Source organism: Chiloscyllium plagiosum, unplaced genomic scaffold (genome assembly GCF_037043375.1).
Source record: "Chiloscyllium plagiosum isolate Xiang-an unplaced genomic scaffold, Cpla_swu_hap1 HiC_scaffold_39, whole genome shotgun sequence".
In the NCBI taxonomy this organism is placed as follows: Eukaryota; Metazoa; Chordata; class Chondrichthyes; order Orectolobiformes; family Hemiscylliidae; genus Chiloscyllium; species Chiloscyllium plagiosum.
Genome location: NW_028270177.1, coordinates 31,338,764 through 31,359,454, shown reverse-complemented (window position 1 = coordinate 31,359,454; position 20,691 = coordinate 31,338,764). Strand labels below are relative to the sequence as shown.

Here is a 20,691-nt window from a genome sequence, read left to right as displayed (position 1 = left end):
TTGACTGAGACAAGGTGGGGGGAGGGGAACTGAGGAAACTGGAGAAATCTGAGTTCATCCCTTGTGGTTGGAGGGTTCCCAGGCAGAAGATGGGGCGCTCTTCCTCCAACCGTCGTGTTGCCATGGTCTGGCGATGGAGGAGTCCAAGGACCTGCATGTCCTTGGTGGAGTGGGAGGGCAAGTTGAAGTGTTGAGCCACGGGGTGGTTGGGTTGGTTGGTCCGGGTGTCCCAGAGGTGTTCTCTGAAACGTTCCGCAAGTAGGCGGCCTGTCTCCCCAATATAGAGGAGGCCACATCGGGTGCAGCGGATGCAATAGATGGTGTGTGTGGAGGTGCAGGTGAATTTGTGGCGGATATGGAAGTGTCCCTTGGGGCCTTGGAGGGAAGTAAGGGGGGAGGTGTGGGCGCAAGTTTTGCATTTCTTGCGGTTGCAGGGAAAGGTGCCAGGAGTGGAGGTTGGGTTGGTGGGGGGTGTGGACCTGACGAGGGAGTCACGGAGGGAGTGGTCTTTTCGGAACGCTGATAGGGGAGAGGAGGGAAATATATCACTGGTGGTGGGGTCCGTTTGGAGGTGGCGGAAATGACGGCGGATGATACGTTGTAAGTGGAGGTTGGTGGGGTGGTAGTTGAGGACCAGTGGGGTTCTGTCCTGGTGGTGGTTGGAGGGGCGGGGTTCAAGGACGGAGGAGCGGGAAGTGGAAGAGATGCGGTGGAGGGCATCGTCAACTACGTCTGGCGGGAAATTGCGGTCCTTGAAGGAGGAGGCCATCTGGGTTGTATGGTTTTGGAACTGGTCCTCCTGGGAGCAGATGCGGCGGAGACGAAGGAATTGGGAATATAGGATGGCATTTTTATAGGGGGCAGGGTGGGAGGAGGTGTAGTCTAGGTAGCTGTGGGAGTCGGTCGGTCGGTTTATAGTAGATGTCCGTGTCGATTCGGTCACCCGAGATAGAAATGGAAAGGTCTAGGAAGGGGAGGGAGGAGTCTGAGACGGTCCAGGTGAATTTGAGGTCAGGGTGGGAAGGTGTTGGTAAAGTGGATGAACTGTTCAACCACCTCGTGGGAGCACGAGGCAGCGCCAATACAGTCATCAATGTAGCGGAGGAAAAGGTGGGAGGTGGTATTGCATCCGCTGCACCCGATGTGGCCTCCTCTATATTGGGGAGACAGGCCTCCTACTTGCGGAATGTTTCAGAGAACACCTCTGGGACACCCGGACCAACCAACCCAACCACCCTGTAGCCCAACACTTTAACTCCCCCTCCCACTCCACCAAGGACATGCAGGTCCTTGGACTCCTCCATCGCCAGACCATGGCAACACGACGGTTGGAGGAAGAGCGCCTCATCTTCTGCCTGGGAACCCTCCAACCACAAGGGATGAACTCAGATTTCTCCAGTTTCCTCATTTCCCCTCCCCCCACCTTGTGTCAGTCAAATCCCTCGAACTCAGCACCGCCTTCCTAACCTGCAATCATCTTCCTGACCTCTCCGCCCCCACCCCACTCTGGCCTATCACCCTCACCTTGACCTCCCTCCACCTATCGCATTTCCAAAGCCCCTCCACCAAGTCCCTCCTCCCTATCTTTTATCTTAGCCTGCTGGACACATTTTCCTCATTCCTGAAGAAGGGCTTATGCCCGAAACGTCGATTCTCCTGTTCCTTCGATGCTGCCTGACCTGCTGCGCTTTTCCAGTAACACATTTTCAGCAAGTTAAGAAATACTTTGTTTTTTAAAAAAAGATTTATTCCATTCTTGGGTTCTGTAAGTAGAAGCATGAAACATTAGCAACAGCATCATGGTGACCACTAATTCTGTTTATAATCTAAGATTGGTCTGATTCCTTGACACTTCAGGAAAGATGTGAACGCTTTGGAGATTGTGGAAAACCATAGGATTCTTTAGTTACATGGCTAGATAGATTGGAGAGGCTATGGTTGCTGTCCTTTAGCTGAATGGGATTAGGTGGGAGCTGGACAGAAAGTATGGGATGTTCAGACATGCAAAAGATACAGACAGGTCAGAAAGGATAATCCATTTTTACAAGACTTACTAGGATGTCGCCAAGGTTGGAAGATTTAAGCTAAAGGGAAATGCTGAATAGACTGGGGCTGTTTTCCCAGGAGCGTTGGAGGCTGAGGGGTAACCTTGTAGGGGTTTACTAAATCATGAGGGGCATGGATAAGATAAATATACAAAGTTATTTCCCTGGGGTGGGGGAGTCCATAACTAGGGGGCATAGGTTTAGGATGAGAGACCTAAGAGGCAACTTTTTCATACAGGGTGGTGCTTGTATGGAATGAGCTGCCAGAGGAAGTGGTGGAGGCTAGTACAATGGTAACATTTTTAAAAGGCATTTGGATGGGTTTATGAATAGGAAGGGTTTGGAGGGATATGGGCCGGGTGCTGGCAGTGGAACTAGATTGGGTTGGAATATCTGGTCGGCATGGAACATCTGACTCTGAGTGCTGCTGCTGCTGTGTTAAAGGTCATATACCAGCGGAGAAAGCTTCCAGGGTCCCACTTTTCTGTTTCAAAGTTTTTAGTCTGAGTTGGATGATATAAAGCACAGTGCAGTTTGCCTGGATACCCAACAGTAGAAGTGAAAGGTCCGTTTCTGCTCTCTCTTTAGAAACTCGGGTGGCAGAGGGTGTGTATTAGATGTCCAATGAGGGTACAGTGAACCTTCACTCCAATGCCCCTTCATTGAAAACTAGCAGGTGTAGACCAAGACATGGACTGAGAACTAAAGGCGACATAAAGAAAAGCCTGTTTAGAATCCTGATTGTACCTCTGATGCAGATTCAAGAGTAGTTTTGAATGGGAATTGGTTAAACAGCTGAAGGGAAAATATTTGCAGGGCTACAGGGAAAGGACACTGCTTTCACAATGTGCTCATTCTAATGATTCTGAGATCCTTTTATGCCCACCTGAGCAGGCAGGTGGGATGTTGACAGAAATACCAGATTAGATTGCATGTTCCAGTCTAAAAATGAATCTTTAACGTTCTTTCTTGGGCAAGAGCTCTTGTGCCAAGGCTAGAAAATTATATTCATCAAATTTTCTGTCTGTGGCACCTTACATTCTCCAGATTGGTTGGTAAGTTTATCTATGTAACAAAAGTAATCCATGAGCTGTGACATACATTTTATCTTCAGGATATTCTAAAGTATGCTTTCTGAAACTTCTTACCTATCTCCTGCTGTGTGTTGGTGTGTGGAGTATTGCACTCTCTACCTGAACCAAGATGGTGAGCTGGTATTGTATATTCTTGATGCTGTTGTCACCAGCGTGACAAAATGATTTACAATCTGTTCCTTAAATGGGATCTAAGACTTTAACAATATCAGGAACTCTTTTTCCAAAAACCTTGTATATTGTGAAACCTATATAAGCAGACACTAGAATCTTGATTAATCCAAATAACTTGGAAGAGGCACTCTGAAACCATAGACCCTTCAAATTATGGACAGCCATCAAATGTATTTTTTTAAACAGGTGAACAAGTGTGAACAGTGAGTTCTGTGACACAAATTGTTTTTGTGGAATAGGGAGCTGTTTTTTTTCCTTGCATCTATAGTATTGGACAAACTGTTCTATCTGTGGAATAGATACAACTCCATCTCCAGAATGAGTAGCTTCTCAGATACCCCTTTTAGGTAAAGAACTCCCCGTTGACTTAAAACACACAAAATAAAAAATACCAAAATAGACTGCTCGTGACTGTTTCCCCAATATGCAGGCTTCATTATATATGGGATGCAAAAAGTTCAAAGTTAACAATGAATGAATGTGTTTTTCAGAGTTCTACTGACTTCCCAACACCAATTATCTTAATTGGGAACAAAATAGATTTGAGAGATGAAATGCCTCATACACAGCGTGGCACTGTGCTGACTGCCCATGGAGAGAAATTAGCTATGGTGAGATCTATTGTGATATAAATATATATTGTCATTAATACAAACCAGAAGTGAAATTTATATAAAAGCTGCTTTTCCAAACAAAGTGACACTAATATAGAACAATTTTTCAGGTAAATGATTAAGTTCGTTTTCAATGTTACTACAATGAGCATATGGCCTTTCCGCACACGTGTGTCCAGCAGTGTGGGTATTACATTGAGTTAATCTTTCTTTAGTGGTTGTTGTGATGTAATTTGTAGATTAACCTGTATGTAAATAAATCCAAGTTAACCAGTTGTCCAGTTCCAGGCACCACATTTTTAGGAAGAATGGCAAGGTTTCTGAGAGGGTAGAGAAAATAGAGAATGGATATATGGGTGAGGGACTTTAGTTAAAATGACAAATTGGAGAAGCTGGGGCTGTTCTCCTTAGGGATGAGTGAACATTTGATAGTAGTCAAGTTTGACATTCAAAATTCAGATAAGAGAATCTGGATAGGTGGGGGTGGAAAGCTCATTTACAAGAGGACACAGGTGGGGGGAGTTTAGGGGTGAAGTGCAGGGAAAATTTTTCATTGAGGGTGGTGGATGCCTGGAATGCACTACCAGTGCAAGTGGGGGGAAGTAGGCGCATTATCAGCATTTAAGGTGTATCTTGATAGATACACAAATAAGAGGCGATCAGAGTAATAGAAATCTACATATAAGCAATATATAGCGGAAATAAATAGGAATCATTGCTGGCTTGGTGGCCAGAAAGCTCCTAAACCAGAGGGGACTGATCTAGAGTAATTGGCAGAAGAAATGATGGTGACATGAGAACACTTTGGATGCGAGCAATTCAGTGTGAAACAGTGCCAATCCGAATGATGGTGATTCAAATGTGGTTTACAAAAGAAAATAGGCTGAATGTCTGAAGAATATTTGGGATAAGGGCAGATGATGGCTGAATCACTTGTGATGACCAGAAATGGACTTGATAAACTGCTCATCTTCTGTGCTATAACAATTGTGTTTAAAAATGTGTTGCTGGAAAAGCGCAGCAGGTCAGGCAGCATCCAAGGAGAAGGAGAATCGACATTTTGGGCTTCTGCCCGAAACGTCGATTCTCCTTCTCCCCGGATGCTGCCTGACCTGCGCTTTTCCAGCAACACATTTTTAAGCTCTGATCTCCAGCATCTGCAGTCCTCACTTTCTCCTGTAACAATTGTGTCTTTGTCTAGACCTACAATGCATTATTCTGTGAAACAAGTGCTAAAGATGGGACCAATGTGGTGGAGGCTGTTCTGCATTTGGCCAGGTAAGTTCACTTCTAACTGTACAGTTGTACAGTATTAAAGTAAACCGAATGAGTCTATTCTAACTGCTGCAATTACTTGGGTAACAACACAAAACCACTTAATGAAAGAGGAAGGACTTTCTTTACAGATCATTCTTTATCCTGGTCTCTGGATTACATGAAGAACTTTTGCAATCTATCTGCATTACTTCCAAACAAACAATGATGCTGGAAATTGGAGGATCAAGTAGCATCTGTGGAGAGAGCAAGCTAATGTTTCGAGTCTCCATGACTCTGTCTCCATAGATGTTGCCTGACCCTCTGATTCCCAGCATGGTTTTGTTCAGTACAGTTCCATCATCTGCAGTAATTTGCTTCTGCATTATGTCTGATTAATCACTGTTTTGATTAAAATTGGAGCTTTTGGTGTTAAGATAATCCCTGTGTTGAGAAATGTTCCATTACTGAGACATCTATGCACAAATTCCTGGAGTGGGGAAAAGGTCCAGAAAATAATGGAATTGTCATAGTTATCCTGGTAATAGTTATTAAAACAGAAGTTGTACTGAACAAGTGTCACTGGGATTCACTACTTAATCTTTTTGGTCTTGTGGTGCCTTGCTCTTGCAGCTACTATTCAAGAGTGAGGTATGTTAATCAGTGACATTCATAACCAAGTCTTGTGTAGTGTCTGCACTCACTGGCTAGCAATCGGAAATGGAAATCTTGACTGCAGGGGTGAGTTGACAAATTAGGACTGAGAAAATGAAGGATGTTAAGACTGATTTCAAGTTCCTGAGGGATTTAATGGGACACCCTGATGAGTTGCAGGTAACTCTGTTACACCATGAGGATGGGTGCTGCCTCTTGGGCAGAGGGAAAATCTGTAGATCAACTTCGAGTGTTGCATACAGGCTGTAGCAACTGAAATCTGAATCCACGCCTTGTTGCCAAATCAAAATAGCTGAAGCATGAAAACCCATCTCTGGCCAACAAGAACAAAACCACAATAGACCCCTGTATGCATCAGATAACCAGACATACCTAGTACAAATGTTTGTGCCAAAACCATGTTCAGTAGCACTAATTAATCTCTAACTGAAACACAAATCATTGGGATAAACTTGATGTCTGTACAGTGCATACATAAACATAATTTGTGTTCATTTCTCCCTTGTGCAGAGAAGCCAAGAAGAATGCAAACATCAGGGACAGTGTTCAGCCAGTGACAAAGCTAATAGCAGCAGATGGGAAAAAGGCACTGAACAACTGCTGCAAAACATAAGACTAGAAATCCTTGGATTGTCATTGTTCACTGTCCTCTAAGACGCAGATAATTCATGGGATTTGTGATGTTTGCTCACAATACGCTATAACGCATCTTTCCTTTTGGCAAAATTTTACTCTCATTTGAGAGCATCTGTTTAATGGCCACTAAATGGCTAACACTGTATATTTTTGATGGTATATAGGTTGAAATGTATATTTTTGAGCTGAGGAACAAGTGTTACCCGTTCTATTTTGTGATAGATTTTACCTTGATATGTAAATGACACTTTAAAAATAACGTGCAAGGAATGTAAAAATAAGTTTTGTAAAATGAAGGAGTTTGTTTTTTTGAAATGACATTTATTCAGTAAAAGCTTTTGGGTTAGAAACTGAAATAAAATGAATTACAGTAAACCATTTTTTTGTCAAAATTTGGGAGAAGATTTGTAGCTCGGGTGCTCGTTGTTGTGGTTCTGTTCGCCGAGCTGGAAATTTGTGTTGCAGACTTTTTGTCCCTTGTCTAGGTGATATCCTCAGTGCTTGAGAGCCTCCTGTGAAGCGCTTCTGCGTTGTTTCCTCCGGCATTTATAGTGGTTTGTACCTTCCGCTTCCGGTTGTCCGTTCCAGCTGTCCGCTGCAGTGATTGGTATATTGGGTCCAGGTCAATGTGCTTTTTTTAAAATTTGACATTTTTCAAACTTTCTTCTTTCTCAATCTTTAACTCCGCAGAGATAAAAGTCAATTTTTCCTGAAAATTTACTGATTTCATGTTCCACTATATCTTCCTCCACAGGATTACTGCTTGGCTTCATCCCAGGTAACTGTTCTTTGTATCTATAAACCAAGTATCTATCATTCTTGACTAGACCCAGGATACTTTTAAAAAATGATCAATCTAGTTACTGTACAATGCAGACTTGGGAACACTGCAAGGAATTAAACTCTTGGATATGGTGAGGACCACCCTTTCACTTTGAAGTAATAGCATTTTTCCTGTGTGATCTTCAGTTATGACAACCCAAAAGCAGTGCACCTTACTCTCCAATGGTCAAGTGCTCATATCTGCTGAGAACAGACTTTCGTTATTAAGAATTTGAGTGGGTTGCATTGGCCTAGTGACCAGCATATTTTAAACCAGTGTTTTCTATGGCCAGGAATCTTTTTGTCTACAGGGCTTTCGTTTTTGCTTCATCCATCTGCAAACTTGCTGATTTAACTGACTGACTGGTTCCATCTGCTGGAATTGAAGAGCTATCACACCTAGAACACAGTGTAGCAAGATGGTTTGTTCCAGCCAAAGTCTGTTAAGTTAATAAATACAACAGGGATGTCAGGATCCCTCCATACCAGAGATCATCCTAGTGAACCTTCTCTTAACTGCCTCCAATGAAATAACAGTTTTCTTTAAATAAGATGGCATGGTCTTACCAGCACCTTATACAGCCTTCCTGGTTACCTGCTGCACCTGTGAGCTAGCTTTGTGTTTTGTGTACAAGTCCCTTTTGTGTTGCAAATTTCTGCAGTTCATCCCCATTTAAATAATACTCCTATTTCTCTTCCAAAATGAACTTCACATTTTCCCACATTGTACTCCATTTGCAAATTCTTGATCAGTCAAATTATCAATAACTTTCCAAACTGTTTGTACCCCCACCCTGGCACCTTGTTGTTTTTGAGTCATCTGCAAAACTGGTTTCAATACATTTTACTTACTTCCTCCAAGTCTTGAATATATATTATCTGGAATCTCACTGGGCACAGGTTGCCAATGCCAAAAGGCCATTACCCCCTTGTTTCTAATGAACTTTGATTTCTCTTCCTATTTTAAGGACTTTCAGTTCTTGTATTCCTCACTACTTTACTTTACCCTCAGTTTATTTTCTCTTATCATCTTTTTAGTTCTCCTTTGCTGGATTCTCAATTTATCCCAGTCTTTGGGGGCTATCACTGACTTTTGTCTTCTGATATGTTTTTTTTTCCACTTTATATTCTCAACTTCCTTTGTTTACTATGGTTGGTTTATCCCTCTCTTACAATCCTTGTTCCCTATTTTTGCAGAGTCATGAATTATCTGCTTAAATGTCTGCCAGTGCTTGTTTACTGTCTTTCCTGCTATCTGTTCAGTCTGTGAGCTAACACAATCAAACGAGGATAGAAATTCCCTTTTAGCAAAATTAAACTCTCTTCTTTCCAACCTGTCTCACACCTAAACCGTACTATAAATTCTATCATGTTAAGCACAAGAGTCATCTTTTACTTGTCATTTATTAAACCTGCTTTATTACCCATTACCAAATCCAGGACAGCTAGTTCCCTGGTTAGTTCTTTGACACATTACTCTGAATTTATAGTCTTAGCTACCCTTTCCAATTTGATTGGGTCAATCAGGCTGAGGTGTAAGGTCATCCATTATTGCTGTTCTTCTCTTCACAGGCTCCTATTATACCCTTGCCTCCAGGCTGGGTACTACTTGGGAGGTCTATTCACTACTCCTACCAGTGTCTTCTCTCACTTATCTATCTCAACTGTCCTCATTTCATCTCTTATTAACTCTGCCACACCACTCACCTTTTTCATCTCTTCTGCCTTTCCAAAAGGTCAAATATCTACATATGTCAAGTTCCCAATTCTGAACTCCTTTGAAACAATGTTTCTGTAATGATTTGAGACTACATCCATTTGTGCTATCAGTTTGTGTGAATTCTGCACTGTTCATTGATGTCAGGTTCCCACCTAGTATTACTTGGTGGAAATCTTGTTTTCCTTTCACTTTCCCACCTGTTAAAATTATTGGAATGCTTGCTGACTGCCTCATGATTTATGTAACCTGTATTTAAGCAGGTGGATGTCTGATTGGATACAGGTTCAGCAGTCTAACCACTTAATGGGAGTTGCCATTGAGTTCATTACATTTTGTTCACTTACTCAAATTCCATAAATTTGTAAAATTTATTAATATTAACTGTCTATTAAGTTAATAGACTCCACCTTGTGAAAATCACTCCTTTTGAGAACTTCTAGCTTAACTTTAAAAATAACACACAGAATTCTGAAAATCATCTACCTATGTGTTGAGTTTGTAGTGAGCCATACAACAGATTATGTGAAGGGCATGTACCCTCTACCTTGAAGCTGGGAGGCCTAGGTTTGATGTTCCAGACACATTAAAACATCCCTGAACAAGTTGGCTAGAAAATTTCCATATCCTGATTGAGTTGGGATTATTAATCCCGAGACCTAAGTAATGTTCTGGGGAGGATTGGAAGGAAAAGTTGAGCGAAGAACAGATCTGGGTATAAACCTAAATTTTCCACCTGATTTAATTTAATGTTGGTAGTGTTCTCACAGTACCACAGGGGAAAGAAAAGACAAGACTTGTATTTGTGAATTAAACAAAATTATTTAAAACAATAGGGAGCTTTTGGCTCTAATGTTAGTATTTTGAAAACAAATGCAAATAACTGTACACCTATACTGCTGAAAACAATTGATTTGAGAATGAGGACAGTATATCTTCCAAATGTTGTTCTGGTCAGATTGAGGTCCACCTAGGAATACTATGTGGAAACAATTCTTTTGACCTACTGAGCATGTTTTAAAAAGTGTAGTTATGAGCAGTGTTGTACACCGTATCAACAGAATCATTGACATTCCACTATTTCACATGATAGCAAATTACTCGAATGAAATTTCTTGCAATTGGTTTTAGGAAGGCATTAATCCTTGAACATCTCCAGCAACTCTTTTAATAATCTGAAATATACTCTTACTAAAACTGCTATACTTGATTATCAGTCCAATTACATTTTAAGGCTGAACAATTTTTAAGAGGGCTAAATTCAAACTTGATTTTTAAAAAAAAAGCAAGCACAAAACAAAATTCTGTAGAAACAACAGGTCTGGCAGCATCTGTAGAGACAAAACAGTTAAATGTTGAATCTTAAGACACTTCATTAGAACTGAAGAGGGCTGGGAAGGGTTGAATTTATGCTGATGAGAGGAGATTGGGAGCAAGAGAATAGAGTACATGGAGTCAGTACCCTGACAAAGAGAAAAAGGGATAGGCAAAGATTGATGATGATGATCAACCAAGCGAAAGGTGATAGCTAAATTAGGTACTCAGGAAAAAGTGCAAATATTGAAAATGGATTTGCTGTGCTCTGAGCAGGATCAAGGGGTAGGGGATAAACAAGGAAATGGAGTTCTCTCTGAATCTGTTAAACTCAACACTGAGTCCTGAAGGCTAAAGTACCTAGGCAGAAGATGATAAATACCCAGTTGAGAGGTGGAGTCAGGGGAAGGGGAGGAAGATTCCAGAGGGGTATGATTTCAGGTATTACATTCTTTCTGAAAGCTGCAAAGGAAGAGAACCAGCTTTGAAATAGCACGAGCATGATGCAGTGCTGATGGTGAGGCCTGAAACAAGACTGGTTGGCAAAGGTTAGATCACATGGAATACGGGAAGAACTAGCCCTCTGGATACAGATCTGGCTCAAAGATAGAAGACAGAAGGTTGCTTTTTAGACTGTCAGTTTTTAGACTGGAGACTTGTAACCAGTGGTGTGCCACAAGGATTGGTGCTGGGCCCACTGCTTTTTGTCATTTATATAAGTGATTTGGATGTGAAAAGGTGGTACGGTTAGCAAGTTTGCAGATGACACCAAAATTGGACAGTGAAGATTACCTCAAAGTCTGATAGGATCTTGATCAGATGGGCCAATGGCTGAGGCGTAGTAGATGGAGTTTAATATATAGATAAATGGGAGGTGCTTCACTTTGAAAAGGCAAGATTTATACACTTAATGGTAAGGTCCTGGGGAACCGTCTGTGAACAAGGAGACTTTTGAGTGCAAGTTCATAGTTCCTTGAAAGAGGAGTCTCAGGTAGATCGGGTAGTGGAGCCAATTTTTGGTATGCTTGCCTTTGCAAGCATTGGGCTTGAGAGTTGGGCAGTCATGTTGCAGCTGTACAGGCCATTGGTTAGGCTACTTTTGGAATACTGTATACAATTTTGGTGTCTCTGCTATAGTATGTTGTGAAACTTGAAAGGGCTCAGAAAAGATTTCTAAGGATGTTGCCAGAATAGATAGGGCTATTTTCCCTAATGTCAGAGGCTGAGGGCTGACCTTAAAGAGTTACAAAATCATGACGGACATGGATTGTTTGAATAGCCAAGGTCTTTTCCCAGGGGTGCAGGAGTCCAAAACAGAAGGCCAAGATTGAAAACAAGATGAAAAAGATTTAAAAAGGGACCTAAGGGGCAATGTTTTCAGAGGGTAATGCATGTAAGGAACAAGCTGCCAAAGGAAGTGGTGGAGGCTGGTACAATTACAATATTTAAAAAGGTATCTGGATGAGTATCTGAATAGTGTTTAAGGAACATGAGCCAAATGCTGGAAAATTGGATTAGATTAGGTTAGGATATTGGGTGGGCATGGACGAGTTGGACTGAAGGGTCCGTTTCCATGCTGTACAACTCTATTACTCCATGTGTAAAGTAAACAACTATGAATGCTGCAATTATAAAACAAAAATATAGTGTGCTGGAAAACACAGCAGGCCTAGCAGCACCTGCAGAGTGTAGACAGATTTAACATGGAGGAGAAAGTGAGGTCTGCAGATGCTGGAGATCAGAGCTGAAAATGTGTTGCTGGAAAAGCGCAGCAGGTCAGGCAGCATCCAGGGAACAGGAGAATCGACGTTTCGGTCATAAGCCCTTCTTCAGGAATGGCTTATGCCCGAAAGAAGGGCTTATGCCCGAAACGTCGATTCTCCGGTTCCCTGGATGCTGCCTGACCTGCTGCGCTTTTCCAGCAACACATTTTCAGATTTAACATGGAGTCCTTTATCAGAATGGAGGTCTGCTGGGGAAAGATGAAATTCATACAGATGACAAGGTGAGGTTGTTAGAGCAGTGTTCCCAGTGGCCTGACAGGGAATAGAGATGAATTTAATCAGCAAAATCAAACAAAAAGGCATAAAGAAGCTTTGAACTTCCTAATAATGCATAGATGTCGTTTGATTCCTCCCTTAAATGAATGGCAGTTCGTTCAACAGTAACTTTTAAAGGGGATTGAAATATCTGCTTGAAGGAAAAACATTTTGACCAGTGGAGTGCCACAAGGATCAGTTCTGGATCCACTACTTTTTGTCATTTTATACAAATTATTTGGATGTCAGCATAATAGGTATAGATAGTAAGTTTGCAGATGACACCAAAAGTGGAGGTGTAGTGGACAGCGAAGGAGGTTATCTCAGATTACAACAGGATTTTGATCAGACGGGCTAATGGGCTGAGTGGTGGTAGATGGAGTTTAATTTAGATAAGTGTGAGGTGCTGCACTTAGGGAAAGCAAATCTTAGCAGGATTGATGCACTTAATGGGAAGGTTCTAGGGAGTGTTGCTGAACAAAGAAACCTTGGAGTGCAGGTTCATAGCTCCTTGAAAGTAGAGTCACAGGTAGATAGGATAGTGAAGGAGGCATTTGGTATGCTTTCCTTTATTGGTCAGAGTATTGAGTACAGGAGTTGGAAGGTCATGTTGCAGCTGTGCAAGACATTGGTTAGGCCATTGTCGGAATACTGTGTGCAATTCTGGTCTCCTTCCTATTGGAAGGATGCTATGAGACTTGGAAATCTTTTTTGAACCCTTTCAAGAATGTTGCCAGGGTTGGAGGGTTTGAGCTATAGGAAGAGGCTGAATAGGCTGGGGCTGATTTCCCTGGAGTGTCAGAGGCTGAAAGGGTGACCTTAGAGAGGTTTATAAAATCATGAGGTGCATGGATAGGACAAATAGACAAAGTCTTCTCCCTTGTGTGGGAGAGTCCAGAACTAGAGGGCATAGGTTTAGGGTGAGAGGGGAAGATATAAGAGAGACGTAACAGGCAACTTTTTCCACGGAGAGGGTGGTACATGTATGGAACGAGCTGCCAAAGGAAGTCGTGCAGGCTAGTACAATTGCAACATTTAAAAAGGCATCTGGATTGGTATATGAATAGGAAGGGTTTGGAGGGATATGGGCTGGGTGCTGGCAGGGTTGGGATATCTAGTCAGCGTGGACAAGTTGTACCAAAGGGTCTGTTTCCCTGCTGTACAGCTCTATGACCACCTGACTATTTGCAGGGTTAAAGATGACGACCAGGGAAACTGGAGTGACTGGATATCTCTTTCAGAGCTGGGAGGTAGGACAGGTCCAGTTATGAAGAAAAAGCCCAACAATTTGGATGATCCATTCTCTGCCAGAGGGAGTTCATGTAGCATTCTATGCAATGCATGCCAATGTGTTCAGCTCCACAGATGGCTGACAATGAGATGAACTCATTTTTTTGACAGTAGTTTGGCACATTGCTGCTCATCCCACTATTTAATCAGCCCCAGGCAACATAAAATGATTTTGTACTTCACTACTGTATTATACTTAAGTGTTCTCATATCTGTTTTGCTTCCCCCTACTCCACATACACATCTTCAACATTGGGGAAAAACAGTCACATGTTACACTAAGGTGTGTGAAAGATACATTTGAGAAGTGTCTCCGAGCTTGACAGCACAGTGAATGCATTGTCATTAAAATATCAAATTATTTGACTCACTCACTTAAAATCTGCAATATCACAAACCAAAGCATTGTATCTTACCAAATTAGGTAAACAGTTTTTATTAAGCTGATATCTCTAACAGATGTTAAAGCAGGTTAGATTTTCTTTATCCATGGATGTGGAGAATGACGGAATGAAGATGAATTATAGACTCAGTGTGTTCCACCCTATCATCTAACAAATTCACTGCCTGTAAATAGACAGCCAATTACATCATTATCACCACATAACTACGTTTCGTCTCTCACCTTCCCACAATCTTCCATTCAACCTTACCTCCTCCCAAATTATTTTTCTACTCACCCGTTACCATAGGCTCTTACAAAACTAATGCTCCTTACAGTGTGCCCTGCAGCATCAGTATACCTCCAACTAACTGAGTGCAGAGGCAGAGAACTACACACAAATTTGCTAAGATTTAGTTATTTAAAGTTCGTAATAGCTGCAGGAGAAGACTAAGAGCAAGCTCAAGTGAAAATACAAAAAGAGGGCTACCTTCAGTGATTTGAAAACAGACCAATATCGATAAAACTACAATAAAAGGAATGAACTAAATGAATGCAGTATAATTGAAACACTCAAAATAAAGGGTTGGGAAACAAAAAATCAGAACTCCAAAACTTCGACACAGGCCAAGATAAATGGGTCTATAACAGATACAAAGAATCAGGCTTTAGAAAATTCCAAAAGAAAATGAGACACAAAGATTATGGGAAAAGACTGGTAAGGGAAATCATCTCCAGGCCCATCAGCTGTCCCTCTCAAAGATGATATATCTGTGCACTCAGGGAACACAGGATTTCACCACTGATGTCACGTTACTAACTAATTCAAAATTTTGACTCAAGATTTTTAGAGCAAGCTTGGGGGGAACTGGCCTACTCCTATTCCTATGTTCTTAGATATTTTGGCATCTGGGCAGATCCTATGAGGCAGTGAGCTCTAGAGTGCTAAACGTGCTTCATTTTCTTTTACGACATTAACATTAAGACATTACGACTGAAAACTTGATACAGCTTGATGGGCACATTGTTCACAATGGCAACAATCGATAGTAAGCATTTTCTGTCCTTCCCTAAAAACTTGGCCTTTTTAAAAAAAAAAATATTTTATTAAACAATTACAAAAGTTTACAAAAAAAGTTAACTTTTACAGCTGTATACAAAGAAACAGCAATTTTACAAGGGAGAGAAGCAGCAAATCCAGGCCCTCAAACCCTACCGTTCAATCAGTTTACAGGGAAATGAGGACAAACCTCAAATCCCAGTTTCAAGTATTACAAGACAGCAATGACATTTGTACATCAAAAGACAATCCAATTACATAAAAAAACAGTGCATACAATGCAGACCCAGCAAGCCCCCGTCCCTCCCACCTTCAGGCCACTCTAAGACAGCCCGCCCGTATGCATCTTCCAGCTCTCGGTCCACCCTGACAAAACCTGGCCTTTTAGGTGTTGTAAAACACAAGATGGGAGGGGACATAGTACTCAGTCCATCAAAGTTGATTTTACAAGACCTTTGCCTGAACGCATGTGGAGCTAATTTCAAGTAGGATCTAGCATTGGCAGATAATTCCTTAGATTAGATTAGATTACACTGTGGAAACAGGCCCTTCGGCGCAACAAGTCCACACCGACCTGCCGAAGCGTAACCCACCCAGACCCATTCTCCTACATTTACCCCTTCACCTAACACTACGGGCAATTTAGCATGGGCAATTCACCTAACCTGCACAATTTTGGATTGTGGGATGAAACCAGAGCACCCGGAGGAAACCCACACAGACACGGGGAGAATATGCAAACTCCACACCGAGTCGCCTGAGGCGGGAATTGAACCCGGGTCTCTGGCGCTGTGAGGCAGCAGTGCTAACCACTGTGCCGCCCACAAATTCTGTTGTGTTCAGAGTCCATTTGATCAGTTTAGGGGCTTCCTAAACTTCAGGTAGAAGTAGCAATTTTGATTTGTGGAGTCATCGGAGAGGTGAACAGCAACTGTTAAAGTACAGACCGTGTGGATTCTAAGCAGAGAAAATGCTGATTCCACTATTCCTCCTTAGTTCCTGAGGCTGGAAGATTTGCTTAGTCTGGAGAGGAAGTTTACAGTGTGACCCGCACAGTGATAGTTCTGGAATTACTTGACTGGTAAACCGCAATGGTGAACCACTTAGAGTAGAGAATATTACTTTTGTGGAATATATCATCACGTTATATTTTCCCTACAAAATTCAATTGAATTCAACTGTTTTTAGTAATTTAGTACAGAAATTCTTGATGTGCTATTCTTTGCTGTTATTTAGCTGCAAGTTCAAGTTCTTTTTCAAAATTAAAAGGGTATGGTTCAAAGAGCAAATAGGCTCCTAGGCTTCATAAAGGAGACAAAAATTTTAATAAAGCTTCATAAGCACCATCTAAACACTTCAGAGGATGCAGACAAGATTTACAACGTTTCCAGGAATGACAAACGTCAATCATGACTGAGATTGGAAAAACTGAGGCTTTTCTTAGAGACAGTTGAGACAAAATTTGACAAAGGTGTTCGAAACGATGAGGAACATTGATAGTCAATACAAACTTACCTTTGGAGGAAATGTTCAGAACCAGTTGACAAATTTAAAAATTGGTAAAATAAAAGTGAAAAACCTCTTGTTCTGAAACACAATACTGCCCAATGTTGGCACAGGCAGATTCGATTGTGACTTCCAAAAAGGAATTGGAAAAGACTTGGAAGTAAAAAGAAATTGCAGGGATGTGGAAAAGACTTCAGCTTTAGCTAACTTGTTCTTGAAGAGATCAACGATGGATGTGACAGAACAAATGGTTTCTTCACTACCATAGCAATTCCATACCCTGAAGTCAAGGGCAGAGGGAATGGACAAAATATATGACCAATAGTGATCAGACTTTGATTAGTCCAGCCTCTCCTGGAAAAACCTCCATTCAATCTCCATCAGTAATTAAGCACTTGCAGAATTTCATCATCTGCACGTTCTACTATTTTGTACAACAAATAGGCACAAGACTGGTCATCTGTTTGCCAGATTCTCCCCAGACAGTAACACAATCTCAAGTGTATAATACCCAGTAAAACAATTAGATAATGGTCTAGGATTGCTGCTTTCACCATCACATTGTCTTAATACTTGATATCTATAAGCCCTAATTATGGAGTTGGGCCCCTTTTGCAACTGTAAATGCATTCCAGTGAAAGATGCCTTGAAATTTAAAATGTAAATGAACCACCTACATTAACACCCTAGTTCATGATTAAAAATACAATCTAAACCACAACCAGCCAGCTGTCCATGTGTCATATCAGCTTTCCTTATCACTCTTGATTTTAAAGTCATCCTGCTGAAATCAAACCTTGCTCTTTCCACAAATGCTGTCAGATCTGCTAAGTCTTTTCTAGCACTGCCTTATTTTTATGATGAAGTAACACTTTTTTCTTGTGATCAGCCAAACACTATAATATTCCAGTGGCCGACTTGCACTGTTCTCGAAAGACTACTGCTTCCTGTGGAGAAGTGGCAAAAGTATCTCATGTTGAGACTCCAAAATGTTTTCCCACCCACTGCTGAAACTGATGAGTCTCTAATTAGTTTCAGGTTATCTGGAAATCATAAAAGCCAGCACAAAATCATTCCAAAAAGAGTTTCCTAAAGTTATTTTATTCAAAATAGACACTTCATGTTACACACATTTTATACACAAGACGACAGCAACTCAATTTATGATCTACAGGTTTTATGTACTTAATGCCTTTCATCCTTCAAACCAAAGAAATGTGCTGCTGCCGTAATGGATTAGTCCTTTTTGTTGCAAGTTGTGTTGACAGCGTTTTTGAAGTGGGAATGAAAATCAAAATATTAAAAAGTGAAAGGAAAAGGCTGACCAAAAAAAAAAAAAAAACTTTAACCTATCTTGCTTTCGGAGACAAAAAAGGACAGTAATTCAAGTTTCTCTAACCTGTAAAAATCACTAATTTCAGATTATGCTAGTTATGCTGAATGGTCATAAGTTATCTGCTACAACCAGAGATGTTCCCACTCAAGAATGAACTATGAATGCAATAAAATGCACAAAAAAATTTAAACAAGTCCATATAAAATTAGAAAGCACCATTTCATTTCTTGCTTTATTAAAAAACTCAAGTACCAATTGCTTTTCATTTTAAAAGTTATCAAGTCACTGGTAATTAGAAGAACCAGAGACCAATAATTAAACTACCAATTCAATGACACTTGAAATCACCCTTATTTTCGATGTAATTAAAAAGAATGCTTCTAGATTTTACTGCCTGTAGAACCGGAATCAGCCAATGTTTAAAAATTTTTTGCATTAGAATGGGAGTTGGAGAAAACCACAACCATTTTTAACCTGGTATTGGGAGGTAAACCTTTTGGACTATAAGCTGGTGTTGTGATTTTTAACTTTGTCCACCCCAGTCCAACACTGGCACCTCCACACTTAAGATTATGGCCAACATAAATGCTAAATCCTAAATTTTTAACATAACTTGACAAATATTTACCCTTTGCACTTCAACATTACCACAATGGTACAGTCTTCAACATTTTGGGGTTAACACTGACCAGAAATTGGATAACATCATCTACATAAACATTATGGCACAGCAGCAGGTTAGAGGCTGGGACTGAACTAACCTAACTGGCCAATGTTTGTCCAACAAATACACAGAGCATACTGCTCCTTTGTCTGAAAAAAGTGCAGCTCCAACAATTAAGCAGCTCAACACCATCCATGACAAAATTCCTTGTTTGATGGGCACCCCAGCCACTATAATGATGCATACTGCTATCACTGCCTAAAAGATGTACTCCCGACAGCTCAAACATCATTTGGCATCAGCTTCTAACCCCACCTTTACCAAGAACAAGGGCAGTGGATGTGTTCGAATGTTACTACCCACAAGACCCTCAAAGTTTTGCATCATACTGATTTGGAAACATTAGTACCCCTTTACTGCTGAGCCAAGAAGTGACATTTCATGATCAATTTCTGACTTTTTAAAAAAAAAATGTAGAAGAGTTAACATTCAAGTAAAATGGAGTAGAAAAGAATGCACAGCAAAGTTCTGTTGTGCAACACAGGAAAATAAAAAGTGGTACCATTCTATTTTGGCATGATGGCAGCTGGTGATTAGGGGACTTCCACAGGGACCATAATATTTCATGTTATACATGAAACTCTGGACGAGGAACGGAGGGTACTCTGGCAAAGTTTGCACATCACAGACAGGTGAAGGGACAGGTCGTGCTGAGAAAGCTGGGAGGCTGCAGAAGAACTTGGTCATGCTAAGCAAGTGGGCAAAGAAGTGGCAGATAGATTACAATGTGGGAAAGTATGAGGTTTTTGCACGTTGGTAGGAAGAACAGGCATAGGGTATTTTCGAAACAGGTAAAGGCTTTGGAAATCTGAAGCCCAAATTGATTTGGGAATTCTAGTTCAGCATTCTCTTAAGGTTAACAATCAGGTTCGGTTTGCAGTTAAGGCGGCAAATGCAATATTGATATTTCAAAGAGGATTAGATTACAAGAGCAGACATTTATGGCTTTGGCCATAAAAGGCTCTGGTCAGACTACATTTGGAATAATGAGAGCAGATTTGGGCAGTGTAAAAGACATGCGGGCGTCGGCATGGAGGAGGTTTACAAAAGTGATCCTAGGGATGAAGAGCTTATCATTTGACGAGCAGTTGAAAACTCTGGATTTGTACTCGATGGGAGTTTAGAAAGGGGAATGATTGTATTCTAGAAGTTTCAATGAGATCCTGAGAAACCTGGATAGAGTTGACATGGAGATGTTGTTTCCAATAGTGAGAGAGATTTGGAGCAGGGGGGCACAACCCCGGAGTGAAGCGACAACCCGTGAGAACTGAGATGAGAAATTTCTTCAGCCAGTGGATGGCTAATTCATAGAACTAATTGCCACAGAAGGTTGTGGAGGCCAAGTTGCTGAATATATTTAAGACAACAATAGGTTCTTGATTAGTATGGGGATCAAGGGTTACAGGGAAAATGCAGGATAATGGGGTTGAAAAATACAACCAACCATCTTATGGTGTCACCATGCAAAATTCTGAAATTTAAAAGGAATGGCTCAGCAGGTAACGGTGAATTTACAGTTCAGTGCTGTGAAGCAGCGATTCAGAGCATGATTTAGATTTACAAAGCAGAGGCTCATAAGAAACAACTTTTTTATTCACCAACTTTTAAAAGTAATGTAACAGCACAAAGTACTTCACAGAAGGGTTAAAAAAAAAGTTGGCATCCAGACAGAGCAAACATTAGGAGGAATTAGTAAATGCTTGGAAGGAGGCAAAAGTAAAGATTGCTCATGGACGGAAACGTCAGATTCCAGTGTAGAGGCTGGGGAAAATACACAAACCTACTGGGCTTGAATTTCAAACTGTCGTACTTATGACCAAGTCCCCCAACTATTAAACCTGCAGCTGAATCAACTGCTTGAGATGAGCATCAACTCTTTAGATCCACTACAAATCTTTGGAAACCATTTAGGAAATTTTATATGTACAGAATGAACATCACAAATGAATTATCCACCCAAAATATTCGACAGCTGCTCTTTCAAAATGTTAGCAGTTTCAACGTTAATG

General features: G+C 41.1%; 1 protein-coding gene across 3 annotated transcripts in view; it reads left to right on the top strand.

The window, feature by feature from the left end:
• Positions 1 to 6,870, top strand: part of rasef2 (RAS and EF-hand domain containing 2) — an 82,555-nt gene extending 75,685 nt beyond the window's left edge. For 2 of the 3 annotated variants that reach the window (XM_043677575.2, XM_087981169.1), the window contains exons 15-17: positions 3,805 to 3,924; positions 5,129 to 5,205; positions 6,367 to 6,870. In XM_043677575.2, coding sequence (XP_043533510.1) covers positions 3,805 to 3,924; positions 5,129 to 5,205; positions 6,367 to 6,469 — 300 coding nt within the window. In that variant the 3' untranslated portion in view covers positions 6,470 to 6,870. Of the gene's footprint in view, positions 1 to 3,804; positions 3,925 to 5,128; positions 5,206 to 6,366 lie in introns of those variants that run through there. The other variant, XR_015753736.1, reaches the window with a different exon arrangement.
• Positions 6,871 to 20,691: the final 13,821 nt, after the last annotated feature.